Source organism: Ixodes scapularis, unplaced genomic scaffold, assembly GCF_016920785.2.
Source record: "Ixodes scapularis isolate PalLabHiFi unplaced genomic scaffold, ASM1692078v2 PGA_scaffold1__304_contigs__length_218370807, whole genome shotgun sequence".
In the NCBI taxonomy this organism is placed as follows: domain Eukaryota; kingdom Metazoa; phylum Arthropoda; class Arachnida; order Ixodida; family Ixodidae; genus Ixodes; species Ixodes scapularis.
The window spans coordinates 55,937,313-55,960,582 of record NW_024609846.1 but is presented as its reverse complement, the minus strand read 5'-3'; the positions used below and the strand labels follow the sequence as shown (position 1 = coordinate 55,960,582).

The following is a 23,270-nucleotide window of genomic DNA, read 5'->3' as shown; positions in this document are numbered from 1 at the left end:
TCTTTGTGCCATGCAAATCGATAGCCCTTTTCAGCGGTTTTGGTCCTAATCTGCCAGAATAACTTTTTGTTTTGAGCTGTCAGGTTTTCATAGATTCGCACTGTAGATTTCATCTGCCTTAGGCGCGCATTTCCCTGTAGCCACTTATCTCGGGTGAGACGTGACGCAAATCGCACTAAGATAACTGGAACTTTGTCGGATAGGCGTCCTTAGCTGTCTATGGCCCTATCACTGTCCAGCCAAAGCGCTCTTTAGCTTCTCTAATGGCTGGCTTTCTGTAGCCAGCATGCTATAGCTGCCTATGGCTTTTCCTTGATCTTTAGCCATTTATATGGTCTGCTAAAGAAGGCTGTATTGACTTTCCTATGGCTCTCTTTAACCAGCACACTCTAAAAAAAATGTTTTTTCAAGTCCCCCCCCCCCCCCCCCCCCCGTCTTTAGAACGCTACATGTTAGATACAGATACATGTACATCACTGAACACACAGAATACACAGAACACAAGTAGAATACTCCCCCACACAACAGCAACAACGCTGTGACACCGGAACTTCATTCTTCTGGTGTTCTGTGTTTGTGTCAGAAGTTCAACCGTAAACTGCTGCATACATACCAAAGTCGCATTAGAAAGGAATGACGACTTGAAGACGTCTTCGTCATTTCAAAGAATCGGGCTGTTTTTGTATTTGTATTCGGCTACGTCGAAGCCTGCTACTGGTGAAGTGTGTTTTTTAAGTGTGGGAAAACCTCGCTACCTTGCGTGTGCGTGCCATTTCGGAGACGTGTGACTCATGAAACCTTTCGGAGACGTGAAACAACATGAAACAACATTTCGGAGACGTGTGGCTCACTCATGACGTGTGACTCACTTTGCATGAAAAAATCGCGAGCATTCTGATCGCGATTTTTTTCCCGCAGAACGAAATAAACGCTGCACAGTATTCATCTGCTATTTTATCCTTGCCGAATTTTTGTTGTGTTAACAAAATAAAAGGCAAAAAAAAATTGGTTCGTTTTTTTTTTTTTTTTTTTTGTGACAAGTGGGAGCGTTTATTGAGAACTGCATATGGCGCTGACAGCGCACGCAAGCCCCTGCTTGTGGATGCTGGTCATAGACGAATATGAGAGACATCAACTCTGACCCAAAGCTAGGCACCCATGCTGCTAGCCGATGAATTATTGAGTAAAAATCGAAGAAATTGTTAGCGCGCATAATTATAATCGTGACTGCAGCAGAATCTGCTTGCAGACTTCATTTCTTAAAAAGAAGTGCGCAAGGGCCGCCGACGTGCCGCCGACCGCCTGACTTCGCAATGAAAAGCCAGCGCCCCGAGCTTGCCCAGAGCTTCGCCGGTCTTGCGGACCGGGCGGGCTGCAACGACAGCACCACCACGCTCGCGCGAACGGAGGGGGCCAGCTTTCCGAAGCGCGGTTAATGCGGAGCTTGTCAACTGAGCTAATCTATACTCTGTTTCACCTTATGATGTACCGCAGGAAAGGCTACAAGCGCGAGCTCCTTGCTCGGTGGCACATCTCGGCGGCACAAGCTCTCGTGACTTAAGAGCGGCTGCCAACGCTATGAGCTCGCGCTTCTAGCCTTCGCTGCGGTACATTATAAGGTGAAACAGAGTATACTAACGTTGCTCAGTGCTGTGCCACCATAATCTTCCCATGGGCTGCACGTTGCACGTGCTTCGTGCATCGACGCACCTTGCGCTACTTTTGAAACTAGGGTGCCTACCCGCTCATTCACACTGGAAGCGGATCCGCGTTCGCAAAGCGGTTGCGAACGTGGTTGTATAAAGATCCAGTGCAATTGCACGCGCACTTGATGTCATCGAGTGCGCGTGCAATTGTACTGGATCTTTATTAGCGGCGAGAAGTTATGGTGGCGCCCTCCTACGGTTCCCCCTTGTGACGTCATTACCTTGCAAACCACAAGTTTGATGGTGTTTGTAAATAGCATGGTGGAAGCTTGAAATCATTGCGCTCTCAAAGGAACACTTCCAACACCGTCAAAATTAAAGTTCTTTCATTCCTCTTATTTCCGTCGATGATATACCCTTTCCGACGTCATAAGTCAGCGTTCGGCCAATCGTGGAAGGCCGACCACAGCGACGCTTTCGGTCGCGCTCGTCGCCAATACAACCGCGTTCGCAACCGCTTTGCGAACGCGGATCCGCTTCCAGTGTGAATGAGCGGTACATGTCTGTCTGTGTCAGGGTCTTCATCCATTGTTGCTCTGAATGTGCCTGCGCGTGACGCTCTCGCGCACTCGGTGCGTGACTTGGGCGGTAAAATGGCGTCTGTGCATTAGCCAAAGCTACGCGCTCGAGCTGAGTGACACCGGATTGCGCGCACTTCAAAATGCGTAAAAAGATGCTTGGGCGGAAAAATGGCTGAGATGTCACCACTCAAGCAAAAGCGCGTATGTTTATCAAGGCACTCTATTTTAAACATGAAGGGGCTTTAAGAGGGTTCCAGAAGCAGCGATTGCGCGGCCGAAATCGCTGTCGTTAGCGGCGCGACGGCACGGACCGCGAGGTTTCATTTCACATGAGCGTTTTCTGCCGTTGCAATGGCCAATGTTGCTTGCAGCAAGCAGATGCGCACAGTCGGTTACAGCGGCTTCTAGCAACAATTCTAATGCCTTAGTTTTCAGTCCCCCTTTAATTTCACCTTAACAAAACAAAACAAAAAAATCGCTTAAAATTCTAAATAAACTTTGGTCTTATTTGTTTATGTTTTCTGTTCCCTCTGTTCCGGCGCAACTGCCCTTGACGTTTGCTGAATAATTCAAATGGTTAAACAGTACAAAATTTTAAAGCCCGGAGTAGTGCAATGGTCTCATACCGGTCTTGTTGATCACTTTCACGGCCTCAGTCACCCCAGAGTTTCTCTTTGGTCCCATTGTTCCTAAATTCTTTGAGCCGCGCTTCCCAAAGAACCCGACGCTTCGACACTTCACTGATAAGCAGTTCCTTGAACTGGGCGCGATACATTTTGTCTTACTTGGTGTGACGACCTGTGTTGAAAAAGACACGCCCAATGTCACTCAGTTCTTCTTCTTTATTTTGGTTTTCTCACCAGCGCTCGCGCCAGCCGCTTCCGATTAGCGTCTCTTGCACTCGCTACAATAGACCCTTTCCGAAATTCAGTGCCATCTGGTGGTTCGTAAAGCAGTTAAGCTTTTGCCATATCAATGGCGGATATTAACTTGTATCGGCAACGTCACTTTCGCAAGTCAACGGCACGCGAGGAATTGTTCAGTGTGAGTTCTTTCTCGATCACTTTCAGTTCGGTGGTGACCAAGAACCTGCATTCAGAACAAAGCTCCAACCCACTCAGATGCCTCAAGAAAATGCTTTAAAGCCAAAGTGCTTTAAAGCCAATTGTGTGCCGCCCGCAGATTGACTGAATCTGAGTTATTAGAAATAAACGCTTACGCAGCACTTGTGTTTCATTCCCTACGTCGCGTCGTACTGACCCCCCGAACGTACAGGCCTCGCATCATCCGCTTAGAAGCATCTTCAACGTCTTCCTTTATGAGTCGCTAGAAGGCCGCCATTGGTATGGCACAGATGCCTTTCCACAGATGATGATAGCGATCAGAGTGGCCAGACTGAATTTCGGGAAGGGTCTATTAGTACTCAGGCGAGGAAAGTAAAAAAGTGCAGCGTAATTTATTGAGAAAACAAATTCCGAGCAAGAGGACAGATATCCTCTCCTCCATAATCTCCTGAACAGTTCCGACGCAACTGCTGAAGCAAAGAAGCTCGACACGCAGGAAAAAAGAAACCGCAAACCAGTCGCTTGCGTACTTTCTCTGTTTGTCGTCTGCTTTAAGAACGTGAAAACGCCGTCGTCCTATGCGCCAGCTTTCCCGCAATGTTTCTTCTCCTGTAACGTGATTTCCTGCTGCATTGTGAGTGGCCAGCGCGGAAGCTACCGCTCTGCCGCGACGAAAAATTTCCAACCTGGTTGAACCGTGCCACCCAGTCGCTGCGGCTGGCCAGAGCGCCGCAATGGCACAAATCACGCCGCTCTAGGGCCAAGATCGTTGTATGTGAAACCCGCTTTAGCCTCTTGTCTTTTGCTCTACCTTTCCACTTTCGGCGGCCCCGTCTCGTGGCGATCTGTTAGGCTTTGTCAGCATAGAGGAAGGTATGGTTCAATATACGAGCCGCATTCGAATATCGTCACTTTGGGGTCATTGAAATGGACCCCCTCATCGAGAGTTACTAACTTCAACACTGCGACTCCCGTGCTATGTCATCAGCTTTTAAAAAAATGGTAAAACAAATTTTTATTTATTCTTAAAATAACCTTGCGACCAAGTCGCTCCTTGCTGCGTCCCGCTGCGTTCGAATTTATTAAGGCCCCACTAGTTTCAGTAAGCTTAGGTAAAGCGAAAAACATCCGAACTCATTGTCGTTACACGGCCCCTTTAACTCGTTTCCTAAGGTGAGGTTGGCGCGTAATATTGACTCGAAGGGCACGTTAAAAAAAAAGTGACTTGGAATATAAAAAACTGTCATCATTATGATGAATGTGGTCTACATTCTCAGTTAACCTGCTCCTTGGTTTAAGGGAATCCCCCCAAAAAATCCTTAACTTTATGTTTGGGTCACGGACGTATACTAATGCCCGGGTCCCACTAGAGCGATAAACGGACACAAACGACAGCGACAAGCCTCCAACCCATACAGCATGCTCGCGATAGTACCTTTAGCAGGCGTTTAGTCGTTTGGTGCTCATGAAGTAAGCACGAATGATAAAAAGCCTGCCAAAGATACCGTCGCGTGCATGATGCTCGTGTTTGAGCATAGCCTCCTTTATTTTACAAATCCTGTCAAATCGCAAAAGAGTCTGGTTTCAGGCTTGTCGCTGTCGTTTGTTTCTGTTTGACGCTCTAGTGGGACTCGGACATTACGGGCAGCCTAGTACTAAACAATGAAACTAACATGTAGTCTTAAAACCTGAGTCAAGAAATAAATATATTGTAACATCACTATAATAAAGCTCGTCTTGCGCATAGTCTATCTGCCGGACGAAGAGTTAAAAATGTTTGTCAAAAGACGATCATTTTTATATTGCCTTAAATTACTAAAATTCCAAATACCTTATCTCAAGCGAGGAGCCGAAAGTTTGTCATCGCTGTTCTTGAGGTGAAAATTAATATAGTGGATTCCATACCTAGCATCAAAGATAGTGAGCTGAAAGCAGTACAAGGGTATTTGAAAGAAAGAAATATAGACAAGTGCTTACTACTTATACGGTGATTAAACGACTGAACCAGTATCAATAAAAAGGATGTGACCGTCTTTCTGGAACATATATGTCTTTCCACATGTGGTAATAATAATTGAGGTGTTAACGGTGCAAAGTCACTTCTGCCAATAATATTGCCCACGTTGTTTTTTCTAGCAAAAAAATGAAACGCATTTTAGCGTACAGGGACAACTAAAATTAGTTTCGGTTTATTATAGACGCAACAAAGATTGAGAACAACGCGTAACCCTGTCTAACGGAAACCTTCACACCGTGAAACATTCGTCAAATCAGCGGGTCGTTTCCTCATGCACGGTTTCTAACCTTCTGTGCGAATGTCCGCGGCAAACAAACCTGCACGGAATTTAAAAAGAGTCTCTTGACCATTGCGGCGTTTTGTGGCCTTGTATCTCCACCGCGATTATGCGAATATTCATGCTATCTGTAACGCTTTTAGACTCACACATATTACTGGGTTCGTCTTGGAGTTGTACACGCAATTTAGCTTTTTGCGTGCGATGCTTTTGTCCTATTGCAGGTTTCTTTAATAACTATCATGGAAATGGCAAAATATATCATAGGCTGTTTCAACGTTCGCTAAATTCAACTTTGTTTCAGCCAGGATGATTACAAGACATGTATTGCGCACGCCAAAGATCACTTTGGACGGGGTAATATATTCTTTTTATAGATATTTGTACGATTTCTTATGTTGTATAACACAGCATGACGAGAATCATACACATCTCCAATCTCCGACGATGATGATACTGCAATGTGAGAGCTCGCATTAATATTTTACAAAAAAAAAAATATTACACGCTGCAAGTTGATGATGCCTTAAAGAAAAGATGATAGTCACGAGTGTCAAACGTGATCGATTTGGTTAAGTTAGCTACAGCGTTTTTAACACCTGTGAAATTAATACGAAACCTTCAGTAACATGTTAAGTAGATACGGTTGCGGGATTATGCAGTGCGTTTCAACAGCAAAAATTAAAATACAAACCTCTTATAGGAACGGTTTTCCAGGCAAATGTTCTCAACGACTATGCTTTAAAATTTGTCACATTGGAAGTACATAGGCAACTTTAAAAAGTAGTTTATTTGTATTGTTACAGTGATTCTACCGCTATACAATATACTTAAAAAACCAACATTTATTAATGCAGCTAGTTTGGTTATTTTTAATTTAATATTTTCGATACCGTTGTCAACACGAATGGCAACCACGAGAAAAGTGATCACGGAGTCTTTCTCAGGTGCCATCATTTTACCCGCGCAGGACTGGCCTTCACACCTTCTTAGTCATCACTCGCAAATGTCAACGTTCGTTTACGACTTCGACATGGCATATTGACTGTTCGTTCAACAACAATTCTAGCGCGTGTGAGCAGTCATCGACATTGTATGAACTGAGATTGACTTGTATCAAACTGAAGCACCTTTTAAAACACAGCGCGTTTTTGTTTGTTTTTTTAAATTCGAAAACGACACGCAATCAATACTTGAGAACATATCAGAATTAAAAAAAGGGAACTTGCACTGTAAACTTTATAAGGATATAATATGACTACGTACGTAATCAATATCAAAGATACGCATTTAGAAGAATCATCTTTTTTACTACCGAGTAATTGTTGTCCATCCCCTTTTTTCAACGGAAAAGGCTATAAAAATATACACAATTACAAGCATGGCGCCCCGACTGGTGCTTCGTGCGAGCAAGCATGTGCAGCGTGCGCGTGAAGATAGCCTGGACAAGCTTGAAATTGCACGGGCTTTCCCGCACGTGCGGAGACAAGACCGCGGCCAGTCGCCTTGCTTGCAATCGTCTATAGAGGAAACAAAGCCTATCGACAGATGTTTTCAAACCTCTCAGGGAAATCTTTTTTATACACTAACTAGCGATCTGTGTTAAACTAGGGTGCCTCAATGTCCTTCTGTTTAGAGTGATGCCACCCTTTGTAGTACCCGATGCCGACAGCACGCGCTCACATGGAAAATACAGAGAAATCGACGAAAACAAAATGTCGCCGTAGCACAGTCAGCGCCACGCACGCGTGGAGGGACACGTACTTTCACGCGCTTCTGAACAAAAAATAAAAATAAAAGTGGGGAACAAAATGGCGAGATCTCTCCACCCTAAGCAAAGCGCACATGAAGGCACCCTATGTTAAACGAACTTACGTAGACTGGATCGACGTTGGCGGCACTCGACAAGAATCCGCCCCCTCCAAACCGCCCCTGGTTAAAGCCGGGTCGCAGAAAGCGGTCCCCGCCGAGAACACCGGAGAGGAGGCACAGGAGCACTGCCTGTTGTTTATACGAAGAAAGACAGAAACGACACACCCAGCTTCTGCCGGTTCTTGCACCAGGCTGAAACCAACACATCCTAAGTAACAAGGCCATAGTGCTCAATGTTCAACGTCACCCTAAGAAGGCGAACGCGGGGCACTGATTGGAGACGAGCGCTGCATTATGTTCGGCTGAGGCTCGTGTCCTCGCTGATAGGAAGACCGGTTTCAGCGGAACGCTGGCGCAGAACTCGGGTTCAGTCAGCGTCCAGGGTTCGTCTTATTAGAGGGACGTTTGACATTCAGCAGGCCTTCTCATCTAGGTGATGTTGCTAAAACCCGCGAGGGTTACATCATCTCGTCGTTTTTTAGCTGGTTTCACCGCTTCAAAGCATGGGTAATCATATAAGGAGCATTACTACTCTCGGGTTGCGTTAACGAAGGACAAGGCTGTGTCTCTTCAGGTCATTCAGAGAGCCAGTTTCTATAATCCCTTCTGATCGTTGGAGCACATGGAGATATAATGACATTAAAATGTGTAAAATGAGCATGATGTTTCAAGTGGTACTCTTATTTGAGAGCAAATAACGCCTCTTGGCGTTGCTCAGTGCCACATCGAATGGTGGGATAATGAGAAACGCCAAAATTCGTAATTTTCTCTCGAATAATAGAGACGTTTACAATAGCGTAAAGATCCATGCATTATTTATACGTGCAACGCACGAGAGCTTTCAGAGGAGACGTTGCGGAGCCGGAGGGAGCTCATCAAACTAGAGCGCTAAGTACAGCGGAACGCGATCGCCTACGCAAGCAGTTCCGACGCTAGATGTGCCCAGGCAAAGTGCTACAGTCAATCTAAAGCCGGTATTCGGCCAAGCACATCTGAGTCTAGCGCCGTGCCCCACGCGTTGAGAGCAACGAGACGGGAACGCGGGCGCACGCCGCGTACGCACGCAAAAATCGATAGCGTGCGTACTTACCTAAAGCTCACGGCGTTGCGTACGCATGGAGCATGAGTGGTGTGGAGCACGCAAGGCTAGCGCAAACGCAAGCGTTTGCTCTTCAACGCAGAACTAAATCTCTCTGCTAACTACTATCATTTTATACCTAAATATGTTTGCGGCTTCGTCATTCGTCGCGCTCCCTCCTCAGATTACAGAGGTTAACTCTCCGAGGGCTCTGTTAACATCGCCTAGAATACTCAAAGTCTGGGAACAGCCTCCTCTCCTTCGATGTAACGCCATCGAACTAATGGCGCAAACTCAGCAGTTGAGTCCGAGCCCTACGCCCAGCGTCCTTTGACGCTCGGTCAAATCAAACCGCGTGTTCAAATTGGGTTGCATTTCTACTCCAGTCATTGAGCAGTCAATGCATCGTTAATTGCACCTTACGATTTAGATGGAAGTCGTTCTATAAACTTCACGCCCTCCCCTGCCCCCCTGGGAGAAGAAGACGAAAAATATATCTAGATATATATAAAGCCATAAATATATTTTTGCTGAGTTCTACGCCACACAGTTTTATGATCTTTGTATGGCGCAATCTTTGCTTTTCTAAGTTTGTCGTGTTGCTGCAACATAGCGATTTCTTAAAAATTACAATAGCGTTGGTCATAAATGAACAGCTTACCTTAGAGATCATGTTGGGGACGTCTAACTCAGTTGTGAGTGAAAGCGTTTCCGAGAGTGTGTATACCGTACCGGCGTTACAGGTACAGCGCTCGCAAGAGACACTGAGTGTTGTGGCAACGGAGGAAGCGCGGGCTCGAGGTTTTATAACCCGCAGATTTCACACAGCTCTCCGTCCCACATTCCTCTTTTCGAGTTTTTGTTCTAACCCCGCCGCTCATCACGGACCCCTGTTTCTTGCGGTGTGTGCGGGCGCGCACGATTTCCCTTCGTTTCCGCGTACAGTCTTTTTCTTCTTTCCCCGTTTTGAAACGCACGGACATTCCGTTGACCAGCTCTCCGCGACGGTGTGACAACCTCAGGATTAGGAAACAGTGATGACTGTTAGAATCCTTACAACATATTTTTTTTTTGTTTAACGAACGGCGATGGACCCTACTCGGTAGCCGGGAGTCAATGGGGCCAAACTTGGGTTTTAGGAGTTGACACCTTATGGGTGGGACAGTTGTGAAAAAACCTGCTAAATGATTGATACAAGTGCGTATAGAACTAACTATACGGCTAATTATCACTAATTATTTTACTTAAATAAATACAATCTAAGTAAGTAATTAAACTTTATAAAAGCTAATAACTAGTAATCGAACTAATAATATAAGTGCGGCTTATTAAAGTTTAAAACTTATGTGTTTAGTTTGGTTTGGAGATCTCGACAGCTAAAATTTGCATTTTCCAAATAAAAACAAAAAAAAAACAACGTTCAGCTTTTTCATTCTCGCGAAGAAGGAAGACCAGCGGAGCTGTACTCGATACACTGTGTGCTTCTTCTTCGTCGTCGTCTGTTCTTCGCGCTGTTTCCTACGATGAATTCCAACGAACGCGCCCAACTATCCATTCTTCTATTATAGCTGGAAAGGTTGCCGCCATCTACTAGCGACGGCGGAAACCATACTGGTTGTGTGATTGCCGCCGTCGCTTATAGATGGCGGTAGCTGTCCAGGTAGGTTTCTGTCAATATACACGGACAGAATCTTGGGGAACCTAGCCCTTAACAGCCCGGCTTTAAAAAAAGAAAAAAAAAAAAAAGAAAAAATGAATCTTTGCGGCATTTGACAAGCTTGACGGACGTTCTCATTCTAACTTACATGGCAAGAAATATTGATTTTGTATGCGTCCCTAGTATGCGTACGTGTGTTTTGAAGTGAATGCGCGAATTAACGTGTCTTTTCGTGCTCTGTGTCCGTGCATCTATATATATGTTTCTTCTGTTCGCTAGTAAATATCTGTTTTTTTTTTTTAACTATGGCATATGTTTTAGAGAAAACACGTATAGTGTATGATGAATATTGTTAAAATGGTTCTTATATTAATAAATACTGGCATATATGCAATGGCGGAGTATATATGTAATGGCGGAGCGCGAAGATCGCTTATTTCTGTAATGAATATTGAAAAACCCGAGACAAATGAACACATTATGTGCGTTTTTGCTCTCTTTTTAATTTGTTTTTCCTTTCAATATTTTATAACCATGATTTATTAATACACAATTTCCAAAATATATAAAATACCGAGTGCATAGTTTGTGTGTTCACAAAAATCTCACAATAGAAAGAGTGTGGAGGGAGATTATTTGGTCCACGGCAATTGAATAATCACATTCATTAAACTAATATTTTTTCGTGTGCTTTCGCGCCATACCGGACTGTTAATTATTATTATCTCGCCCATATTCAAAGTTACCGGAGGTAATTCGCACATCCCTATACATCAATTAAGCCTGTTAAAATACTTGTTTGTTAAAATTGTAACCGCACGGAAGTTTACGACAATACTTTGCTGTACCAACTTTCCATAATTATGGGATTTGCTAACGAACCGCTTCTTTTTGCGACAACGCAATGCTCTCGTTTCTTAGCATTTTTTATATTACTTGTGTGTAGAAAAAAAAAATACTTTCATTCGATGTCTGCCGCATAGCGAAGAAAGTATGCAAATACAAACCATGATAATTATTTAAGTGTTATAACCCAACCAGGTATTATTATTTCTTTGAAAGTTTCGTAGTGCCTGCTATCAACCAGCAGGTCTACTTAGAGCTGCGCCAGAATATTGACAAGACGAATTGTGCAAAGTTTATTATGAGACACTGTAGTGTGAACATACACATAAAAGAGAATTGAAGTGAGAAACAAAAACATCAACGAGACCCAGAAAAATATATGCCTAAAATAACATCCAAGATCAGCACTGAGGGTTTTTATCTGTTTTCTAATATATTTAAGAACCCTCGGGGTAAGTTTACTACATATGGGAGGGGTTTAGTTGATAAGCAGAGTCGAAGTAAAACCTGGGAAATAGAGAAAGTTTAGCAATACATGTGCGACATGGAGGGTATAAACGTGTATTGACTGAAAGATAATATATTATTCGTAGCAAGGCCGTAGCCGGGGGAGGGGGGGGGGGGGGGGGGGGCAGAAAGAACTTTTATATATATGTCGTCAGGTTCAATGGAAGCCTATCCCGTATTTTCTAGTTCTTTTATGGTACACTCGTCGTCCTGATGCCAAAAGCACTTCGCCACAAGTTTCTTTGTTCTTAGAACCTTCTGCCCCTCGGAATGTGAAGCTGACAATGGCCAAAAATACGGAGGGTGGTGCAGTGACAGCTGGCTGGTGTCAGTGGTTCTGAACAGATATTGTTTCCTGAAGTCCTTGTGGATTGGCGGAGATGACGGAGGACCCAGTTCGTGGTAAGGGGAAGGAAAAGGTATAGGTTAAATAACACAATGATTCAGAAAATGAATATAACTAAGGGCCAGCGTGAAGTAGACTTTTTTTATTGACACACACATGAGAAAACTCACACAGGAATTTGAACATTTCTTCTCAATCTGAGAAAAGACAACTTTTATTGCCGGGCTCAACCGATGAGGCTGGGCTTCGCGGACCCCTAGAATGCCCTCGCGGACCCCAAATGATCCGCGGACCCCCATTTGAGAACCACTGGTGTAGGCCATTCCACCTGCGTACCAGAGAGAGGATCACCTAACAAGGAGTCGAAGGGTGCCGAGTTGTTCGATTGTTCAGAGCGGGCCTAACAGACGTGCTGCAAGCTTCGCTTCAACTAAGTTAGTGACGTCACCTAATGTGTGCAGCTTTCGCAAAATTAAATCTGAAACTTTAAGCGCAACTGGCTGCCGGTGTTTGCTGAATAGAAGTCCCTACGTTGCTTCAACTTTTTTGTTGATTAGGCATAATAAACTGGAAGGCGTCCTGGAGGTTTTTTTCAGCTGCGAAGGCATGAGCGACTGAGGCCAGGGGTTCCAAGCCGTTTGGTTCACGTGGCGATTCCCACGGTGTTCGAAGTTCTCCTCCATCGCAGAGAAATTCCGGTGTGCTACACCGTTGCGACACTCTTCGACGTCTTCATAGCAAAAGCTATTTCGGCAATATGCCCGTCCCAATCTCGGCGGCTGTCGCAGTATTGCCTGGAGGCACTCCTTGACCGTGTCGTTGTGGCACCCCACGATTTGACCCACTGGGTAATAGAGCACTGTAAGTTTGTTATAATGTCTTGTTTCGACATTCCGTAGAGTTCGCTGGAATTGCGAAGTTCGCTGTCACCGGTTCCTATTTATCTCTGTTCTGTCCTAAGGACATTGTGCTTGGAACAGATTCTCTTATGGTCAGGGTAATTTCTGCGCACTTTGCCATTGGTGGTTGGATCGTAGCCTTTAGGCCGCAGCTGATCGTTTCATTCGTAAAGGAAGCAAAAACCTTCGTAGGCGATACAATTGATCGAGACATTTATTTACTGCAAGTCCGTTTCGGCGAAGAGTCGGTTTCTGAATCTGAAAGCTACATACCGTGAGTACGGATATTTTTAACAATTAACTACCACCCATTAGCTGCTCTAGGTTTCCCGCACAGATACCTTCAAATTTCCGGCCTAGTCCTCTTTTATGTCGTCCTCGTTCACAAAACTGACGGCACTACTAAAACTGAATCCCCGCGAAGCTGATTGGGAGATGAAATACCATAGCTCGCTGAATCAAATAACCGCCTCTTTTTAACCATACAATCACGCACGCTCACCTTCGGAGAGCAGTGTAAGGCAACAAAAGGCATACGACAGATTGATCCAGCGAGCGAAATTTTTATCATCTTCTAGGTGAACGGAGCATAGAAATAACCAGATATGGCAGTAATGGCATTACTGTTATAAAATTGCACGAAATAAATTACTCTTTATGGTAATGAGTAACATAATTAATTACTTTTTAGGCTGGTAAATAAGCGATGTTATGAATTAGTTTCACGCAGTAATTTAGAGAAAATTATTCATCACTTTTGAAATTAATTTTTTCCCCGAAATGAGATAGTTCGTTTGCCAGTTTAACGAAGAAAAAGAGAACAATTATTTTGTAAGGTGAAATGTTGAAGAGACATCAGAGGAATTAACAGGCGGCCATCTTAGCGCAAAACCTCATACGAAGTATACGACAGACGCAGAAAGGCGGGCTTGAAAGTCGATGGACATGGAGAAAAGCTTTCGCGTGAAGACATCGCTGCAAGGCCACGACGGCGTGCACGGACTTTGGACAAGGCAGATTCACGGCGCCACGTCATCCCGACCCTGCTGCACCTCGTTCGTCCCAATGACAGTGCGGTGGCAGCTACGAGTTGACTGGAACCGGTCAAGCTCGCTCCTTTCATCACCTGACCGCTTCTCTGCGCTTGGGTAGGAACAAGATCGTGACTACGTGGCGATAGATAAACGTGTGGCTGGTTCAACGAGCACGTAGCTGCCGCTGCACTGTCAGCTTGGAGGTGAACGGCTTAAAGGCTTCAATGTGAAGGGTACGTCACCAGAGAGGTCAACACATTTTAAAACTTGAGAGGACGGACACTCAGATGTCCAGCCTTTCTGCTCTTCCGTCAAACAAGTTCAAACCGTAAACTTCGACTATTGTTAACAACAAATGGCTGGAATAAATAGTTAATCCCAAATGCCTTGTCAAGGCCCCAAAATTTCGTCGTAGCCCTGGAAAATAAAGGCGCTTTCTTTTGCAGCCGGAAAAGACGAGAAGCGAAAAAAAAATAGGTGCTGTTCGCTGTATGAATATCTGCCTTTCCTTAGAGAGTATATTCGGGAATAGGTAAACGAGATGATATAGCCACACGTTTGTCGGGAAAGTACACAGTTTAAAAAGCTCGTGCCATCCTTTTCCTCATCTGTCGACGTTTCTGCCCAGCAAACATCCGGCTCCCTTGTGTGACAACACGCAATAACTTGGGCTCTTTGGGTGTTATAGAAAAATACTCCTCGTGAGAAATGCCGTGGAATGCGTCAACTAGTGAGCTTGGTGGAAAATAATTAGACTGCATCCGAGCCAAAAGAAGAAGTTTCACATGAAGACTTCTTGTAAGAACGAGCTCCCATGCTGCGACTTTAGTTATTGCTACCGACTATAACATTTTCAAAAATCAGGAAGACGGAATCGCATCACCCTTTAACTAAGAACCTTCACCGTTGAACGAACCGCGAAACCGGTGAACCTGAAAGTTGCATCTAAAGCAGTAGCTATTCCTCCTGTTTACCACTTCTGTCGTGTGAGCCTGTATCACTTTTAGGCACATGAGGCTGTTGCGTTGTAAACAGGAAGATCTGAGTTTTGGTACATCACATCTACTTTCAATAAAATGAGCACAAATTACTTCCTCAAATTCGAGAAGTAATTGTGATGTAATGTGATTACTTTTATCCTGCGGTAATTTGTAAGGTAGCTTAATTACATATTCGCGGTCACCAAGAATGTAATTAGTAATGTAATTGAATTACTTTCTGCTAGTAATTTTTCCATCTACGGGCGCTTAGTTTGCGCCTTGAGGATGAAGAGTGAACATCTTGTTCGTCTCTTGTTTTTAACAACTCAAAGAAACTTTCTCTAGACATACTTGACGGAGACCTCGAAATAGCAGGCACTGCCGGCACCCAGACAAATGGCTCTGCAAGTCCCCACCACACTTCACACAGATAAGTTTATTCGTGTTTAAGCACTTCTCTTTACAAGATGTACAAGCAAAAACTCTCAACTCTAAAGGGCGCGATGGCAAAAATAATATTTTTTGTCATTTAGATGAACTTTAGCATAACGTAAGTAGACGGAATCAGTTATTTTCACAATGTATTCCTAGATAACATTGCAACTTTCTTCTACGAAGAACGAATACCTACATGACATTCAAGTATTATTTCTGTAAAGGTATTTACCAACGTTTGTCTCTTACATGGCATTGATGGCTATAGTCGCTGCAAAATAGTAGCGACTACGAGTCATTGTAAAGCATGCTTTTTTATAATACTATCTCAATGCACACAAAACCACGCAATATAGCGCTTTCCTTCCCAACTGAAATTTATGAGGTCTGTCTGTTAATATTGAAGTCTGTGTGATGAGGACCACTACAGCATCAAGTGCGTTGGATGTATTCGAAGCTACAACCAACTACAACGCCCGACTCAGACTGGCTTATAATATTCGCCTTTTCTTGAAATAAAGGTTAATTTACAGTTTTTAATATGTTATAGAGACTCGAGAGTAGTATGAGAGGAGCATGACGTATTAAAAAAAACTTCTTCACCCCCCCCCCCCCCCCCCCCTCCAAACTCACCGTTTACGAAGGTGTGCTACATCCAGTAGCTGCTTTGCCTATAATCCGGAACCGGAATATCTTGGGCACGCACTCTGAGTATGAAATGGACACGATCGATACTCCGTGTTCGTCGCTAATTCGGGTTTAAATGCATCGGACACAAGTGTCGTGTAATCATCCGGCGTAGACTCGGTTCAAAATCCACTCTTCTCGCTAGAACCAACGTTCAGAATACAGCCAGTACTAATCCATCTTGATGGGGTGTTTGTCAACGATTTCTGGAATATACAAAACGTAATATGTGTAAAAAATTAATTTTTTAGGCTAGATGTGCAAATAAGATTGCATTTTATGATTCTGCGGTTTTCACTTTGTAATCTTTGTATTTCCGTTGTAAAACTGATACAAGATAAAAATGATAAAAATAAAATTAAAATAATGTGTTACCGGAGGAGTACCATATTCAAAATGTAAAAAAAAAAGTTTCCTGAGGTCAAAAGTTGGAAATGTGTAGTGAATTCCAGATCAAGATCTGATTTGTATCCGTGATGACCCACATCATGCCATCCGTATCGCCTAACACCGTAACCGCCATGCTTGTATCTGTCGCGGCCGTAAGCGGAACTTGTAACCTTCCTTCTGTAGTTTTGTGACGTGAAAATTTAAAATTATCCGAACGTGAGGACAGACGACAATGAAGGTGGCATTGAAGATGGCGTCACCAGTGCCCCCCGAGTAGGTACCCGGTTTGTCGATGCCCAGAATGTCCTGAAGCCTTTGACGTATGCGACGTAGCTCACACAGCGATGAAGCCAGCTGGAGCTAAGTTTTGTGGAACAACTTGGGCCAAAGATAAGTCAAAATTAACTTCAATTTGTTTTTTATTTGCCTTACTACCTACAAATGACTCAACTCCAGTCAGCACAATCTGTACAAATCAAGAAAGTTTAGGTCTACGTACAAGGTATTTCTAGCAGCCGGGTACGTTGCGCAACTTTAACTCTATTCAACCCCCCTTATAACTACTTCACCCACATTACATGTGCATACATCAGGTATCAGCAATAAAAAAAAGTGACTCGGAATTTAATAAAAGTATTTTCAATTTAAGACACTTTGCGGCACGTGATGCACAACGACCGTCCTTGGTTCACGTCATGCGGCTCTTGGCAAGGCCATTCACCACCTGGATCCCAATCCGGGGCGTCCGTATCCAATCGCACCGGCACTCCTCCCCGCGTAGCCTGGCGCCGCGAAAGCCGAAGCCGTTCCGACGCCAGGGCCGACGACCACGGGGTTAGCGTTGAAGACGGCGTCTCCGGTGGGCCCGGACTGGGTGCCCGGCTCGTTGGTGTCCACGGTGGCCCTGAAGCCGTTGGCGTCGGCTACGTAGCTCACGCGGCGGAAGAGCCCGTTGGCGTCCGTGTAGCCGTAGCTGCCCCTCTTGGCGTTATTGGCGTCTCCCTGCTCGTTGTGGAACAGCTTGGTGCCGAACTCGTCCACGTTGTCGTAGCCGAAGCTGTACGGCTGCGGCGCCTGCGATTGATGTGCACCATAATAATCAGTCAAGTCAGAGCTCTTCTGAAGTAGGTTACTCTTGCTTGTGACAATCACAAAAACCAACGCAATTTTAGGGGCAATGTATTAATCGCCATGAATATTTGCCCCCAAAGACGGGAAGGCTATTCATGTCATTGCAGTGAGGCAATCCGGACACAAACATCATCCCGTTTTTTGCTTTCTTGTGAAAAGCAGGATAAAATCCAAAGAAGATTATTATTTCAGACATGTATATTTTGAACGAGAACTGCAGCGAACAATCGGTAACATCAATTGAAAAGAAGTACCGAGGCATAGAAAAAGCTAAAAGCAAAATGAATGCGGGAGCTTTGTAGCGCGGCTGGGGTTCTCGATTCGGAGGGTGCCTAGGGCAGGATGACCCTTAGTCTTACAGTACCTAGGGTGGGGTGTGCTCTTAGTCCGGGTGGTGCCTGGGGTGGGGTTTCGCATGAAAACAGAATACGCCCCACCCTTGTCTGTTCGTGACGCTGGTTGCGCTTCCCTTCAGCCCCATCCGAATACAAAGCCTTTGCGCTGAATTTTCTGGATCACCAAAAAATCCTTGTCCTTTCCATTTCTCCACTTTAGCGCGCTCTTTCTAAACCACCTGTTTCTGCAAATCTCTTTCTTGCCCTTTCCACCCCTCTCCACTCCGCGAGCTTTCTCACACCTCCTGATTCTGCTCCTCCCGTTCCCGCTTGATGGGTCCGTAGCTCAGTCAGCAACGCACTTGGCTTCCCGGACACAAGAGATTCATCCCTGGCATCGGGTTGCAGTTTTTTTTTTTCAAGATCGTTTATCGTTTACGGACTAACCTACCTACACACTTCGTGCTCGTAGGGCCAACCAACTTGAGGATGGTTGGCTTTATAAAGCTACCGCTTTAAGTCCTCCTTCCACACCTCACTATTGCAAATATTTTTAATTTAAACTTAACATCATGGCGAAGGATAAGCACGAAGTCCTAGGATAGCCTTCTTTTGCGTGAGCACCATAGGACATGTGAGCTCACATGAAACCAAAATATATGCTGCAGAGGAGAGCGCTTGGTATATAATAAATAAAGCATAATCTTAAAATACACATATTGTCGAAAATTTAAAAGGGGCGGGTAAGCCTCTTTTCACCACTCTAGTTTTCTACTTTTGTACTCAATATTTGAAAGCAGCTAGGTGTGACCTGTGATAGGTATATTATCAAATATCGCTCTAATTCACAGGGCTAAGTTAGGCGCCTGTATCTGTTAAGCACGTTTAGATGTTTTTTTGTATGTGCTTTTCAAACCACTTGTTTAAAAACATGAAAAATAACCGCACTCTGTTGCAGAACGTCTTCAGGACTCCCTGGCTCTGCTTTAGACCAAAGACTTTAAAAGAGCACAAGGTAGACGTACGTAGACTGGGTCGACGGTAGCAGCACCCGACGCAAATCCTGGTTGGCTGAACCGTGCCTGATTAAAACCGGGTCGGAGGAAGCGATCCCCGGCAAAAACAGAGGACAGCAGGCACAGGAACGCTACCTAAAGTAGAGAAAACCATCCGAAACGGGCCGAATAACAGCACACCAATGGAAAGCTTAAACGTTCGTTTATTTTTAGAGCGCAGCTTTTACGCGCCCGTTTCCGGCTTGAGCGGCGTCGGCGTCGCCGTCACCGTCGGCGTAATCGCGCGGTGCATTATGGGAAGCGTCCCGTAACGCACCGCGGTGACATTTCGGCAGGGTGCCGAAACGTCGCGTGAAGTTTCAGTGCGAGTGACGTCACCGTGCCGAAACGTCACAGTGCCGAAACGTTCCCTTGGCGTTTCGGTGGAAGTCACGTGCCGAAACGTCGCGTGACTTCATCAAAGCGTCACGTGACGTTTCGGCACCGCGCCAAAACGTGGCGTGACGACGCGCGTTTTGCGCGTGAAAGGAGGAGGAGGGGTGCAGAAGAGGGTACCGGATGGAGGAGGCGCATACCCCTCTTTCAGTGCCCTCCCCTCCTCCTCCTCAAAAGCTGCGCTCTAAATCGGCGTCACAGGAAGTTGTAAACCTCGTTCGTTCTTTGGCAAGGCCAAAAGGGGCGCAGTGAGGCATCATACCGTTAATTTCAACATGTTTATAACACTGAGAAGCGATGCTGAAGCCTCTCAGATTAACGATTCGGCAAAAGAACTATTCACTATTGTGTGTGGAAGCGTGAGTAAACACTGCTATATGCTAAAATATAATATGCTAGAAATGAAGCATATACAATTGATACTTGTTAAATGCTTCAGCACATTGGTGAAATGGGTAAATAGTTTTAAACTTGTAAAGTCCACAGGAGGGACTCCTTTAGTTCGACAGCGGAAATTTGACGCGCAAGTTCACACATGACCAATATGTGTGGCCAAGTAGCCTTTTTTTTTTACTTTACACTAAGCTGAAATAATTTTCCTTAAATATAAGACTAAACTTGAGCGATGAAAAAATCGCTCACCTTTCCAGTCATGTTGGAGGCGCGAGACTGAGACGTCGCTGAAAACGTTCGGAGATGCGTAAGTCCCGGAGCTTCTTCTGTTGCGTCGGCAAACTCTCTTGTGGCAACAGAGGACTCGCGGGACAGAGTTTTATAGCGCGCTGATTTCACAGAGTCGTGTCCCACATAGTTCCGGGCCGATTTCATTCCTCTTTTCGACTTTTTGTTTTAATCCCAGCTCTCATCACGAACCGCACTTTTTCGCACTCTGTGTCCGGGTACGGCCTTGGCTTTTTGCTAGGCGTCTCCGTCCTCACTCCGCAACTTAAATTCCGGTGATTAGTGCTCTCACAGCCTTTCACAACCACATAACATCCTTAATATCATTTTTACGACGACCTAACAGCTGCAGCTCCGTCCATACACACACATACACACTCACTCACACACACAAACTCCCAAGCTCCTCCCAACAGAAAATGAGTTTTCTTTCTTTTTTTTTTTTTTGTGGGGTTAAGATTTTTTTTTTTTTTTGCAGTTTTTACGTTGCAGAGGGTCATACACTATAAAATTGCATATTTTAGGCAATAGTTAAGTTCAGTGGGGAAGCTATTCGTGCTCTTGAAACGAATCGCGTAAAAAAATTTAAGCCTAATTTATTAGCCTCTCACCATTCTCTGATCTAGATTTCGGTGGTTGCAATAGCTTTTTAAAGAATTACGATCATCGGTATTCAGTTCATTAAATCCTTAACATAAGTGAATTGTAATATATGACCAACGATTTTAGTATACTGTCGACTGACCTAGATTTATATTTGGCTTATTGTCCATCTTGCGCGCGAATCACGACCCAAGCAAATGATGTAGCCTTCTGAAATTAGAAAAGTAAGGCGCATCGAGTTAATATGTACTATCCTTACATATATTCTGTGTTAATTTAAAGTATCATCAATAAATAATCAAATTTTCCTCAAACTTCTTACGAAAGAAATAACAATGATGCGAATTTTGTCAATCAGTGACCAGCCAGAAGTCCGGACGAAATTCGCTTTGAGTAATGCATTGTTCCGAGCGGTGTATTAATATCCCTCTCAGAAATCTTAATCAGCGACAAACGCTGAAAGAACCTCATCTGCCGCGTCCCCGCGATCAGGTTACAGGTATTAATTAAGAACCCCGCTCGCTTCACGAAGTGATATATATATATATATATATATATATATATATATATATATATATATATATATATATATATATATATATATATAGCACGGAATGACAGAACTTTCGCGTTCTGATATAAAATTTTACTTCTGCAGCCGTTTGTGCGTGCAATTCAGTTAGAGATATCTTAAGAAACGCAGGGCGTGACAGGTCTTTCGGATCTTACTATCGCTCACTGGCCAATAACATTGCAGCATTAGTCGACAAGAAAGTCGAAGAGCAAATCAAGAAGCAAGAGGCCATAATAAGCCTAGCCTTGTATTTCGTGATCTGTCAGAGATTCTCATTTGTTCTCTTTTCATTAATCCCGCTTACACCAGACTTTTTGGTTACCGCCGCTGTGTCAACGTATATGAGCATGGATGCTGATGATCAATTGTTGGTTCCCACAAAACGACGTGAAACGACGAAAAATGTAGAAGGGCACCCTACGACAATCCTTTTAATTTGTAATAGTATATGGTGCGCAGCAAGGTACAATGCTTGGAGTAAAACTGGGTGCAATAAAATTATTCCTTGAAAAACTGAGGCATCGTTTTTTGTCTTTAAACACGAAATCATAAAACCAGATATCCGCAAGGAGATTGCTTGCGTCATTAGGTACAGTCAGCCCGAAACGAAACCCGAACGCCGGAACGCGTGGCCGTTGATACAGGTTGCTCCACCTGGAGGGCCCCTGAAAATTAATGAAAATGTGCCGGGGTGCGAGGGTGCGTGTCCTATTAAGATAAACTCGACCCTCGCGCGGCGCGTCTGGAAGTTTGGCGTTTCGCCGGTGGCGCGCTGTAAGCGCCGTCATATGCGATACAAAAAGCACTGTCGCTCGCTTTGTGTACCGGATTCCCAGTGATATCTCCTCAGCACTGTCATTCATTATAGCTTTGTGTATCGCAAGGGCGAAATGAAAATTGAAACATTTCGTGCACGGAAGGCCCGTAGTGTTTGATGATATGTCAACGGAACCACGCTGGGGCTCTGGTGAACAACGTGCCACGCGCGCTTTCTGAGAAATAGTGAAACGTCATAAACGAGAAATAAAATTCGTTTGTTCGCACAACCATACTCTTTATGAAAAAAAAAAAAAAAGCTGCAACAGACTGACGCGGATGCCTCGGTTTTTATGAGCAATGCGCATCTTTTCGTGCGAGGTTATCAATCGATTCTTAAAAAGCGAAGAATTGCTTGCTGACGCTCTCTTTGGTAACCACCGACATGCCAGGCGTATCAATTCCGGAGCGGAATAAATTCATCAGCCTGTCTGAGCAGGGCTTATCGCAAAGAGCTATAGGGAGTATTCACTGGCGGCCATATTCATGTGCGCTGCTGCTGAGCGCGTGCTGACGTCGAGCTTCCGCAGTCCTTTTGGAGCGTGCATCATTTAGCACCATCAAGGTTGCCGGTCTTAGCAGGCTATTAATGTGAGCTCGTTCTGAGCATGCGCTCTAAACATCGACCTCAAATATGGTGTCCATAGCGGCGAGATGTTTCGGTGGCGCCCTCCTATGGTTCCCCCTTGTGACGTCATTACCTTGCGAACAACAAATTCGATGGTGTTTGTAAATAGCACGTTGGAAGCCTGAAATCATTGCGCTCTCAAAGCAACACTGCCAACACCGTCGAAACTGAAGTTCTTTTATTGCTCTTATTTCCGTCGATAGTATACCCTTTCCGACGTCATAGTCAGCTTTTGGGCCAATCGTGGAAGGCCGATTACAGCGACGCTTTCGGTCGCGCACGTCGCCAATAGCCAGGTTAAGCGGCCGCCCGGTGTTGACCGGGCGACAGTGGGGCGACAGTGCGGCGACGGAGCTTACAGCGCGCCACCGGCGAAACGCGGAAGTCCCAGACGCCCCGCGCGAGGGTTGAGGACACCTTAGTAGGACCCGCACCCTCGCACCTAGGTGCATTTTCATTAGTTTTCAGGGGCCCTCCAGGTGGAGCACCCTGTATCGATGGCCATGCGTTTCGGCGTTCGGGTTTCATTTCGTGCTGACTGTACGTCAGCCGATACGCGTGACATTAACACAAATATAACAAAAACACGGGGCGAACTGAGATGTTTAATTAATTTTTCCCTTAAAACTCATCGATCCGCATAGAGCCCTTGACGCTTAGATTCGTGCAGTGCGCCATAACAAGAAGACGTAGAGGCCCGTTCACACACTTGCACTTCTTAGAACCGAGTGCCTT

The 23,270-nt window shown here is 44.8% G+C and overlaps 1 protein-coding gene across 1 annotated transcript; it reads right to left on the bottom strand.

Annotated features, from left to right (window-relative positions):
- Positions 1–17,004: 17,004 nt before the first annotated feature.
- Positions 17,005–19,887, bottom strand: LOC121046978 (cuticle protein 10.9-like). Its single transcript, XM_040501769.1, has 4 exons — positions 19,876–19,887; positions 18,808–18,933; positions 17,145–17,390; positions 17,005–17,040 (listed from the first exon to the last, which is right to left on the bottom strand). The coding sequence occupies exons 1-4, from the start codon at positions 19,885–19,887 to the stop codon at positions 17,005–17,007; spliced, it is 420 nt and encodes a 139-aa protein (XP_040357703.1).
- Between the last annotated feature and the right edge of the window lie 3,383 nt (positions 19,888–23,270).

What these genes read in the sequence shown, in the direction of transcription:
- LOC121046978 (XM_040501769.1), bottom strand. An exon ending in CTACCGTCGACCCAGTCTAC is followed by an intron (nt 17,391 to 18,807) that starts GTACGTCTACCT and finishes CATCAATCGCAG; the next exon opens with GCGCCGCAGCCGTACAGCTT. An exon ending in TCTTCAACGCTAACCCCGTG is followed by an intron (nt 17,041 to 17,144) that starts GTCGTCGGCCCT and finishes ATTGGGATCCAG; the next exon opens with GTGGTGAATGGCCTTGCCAA.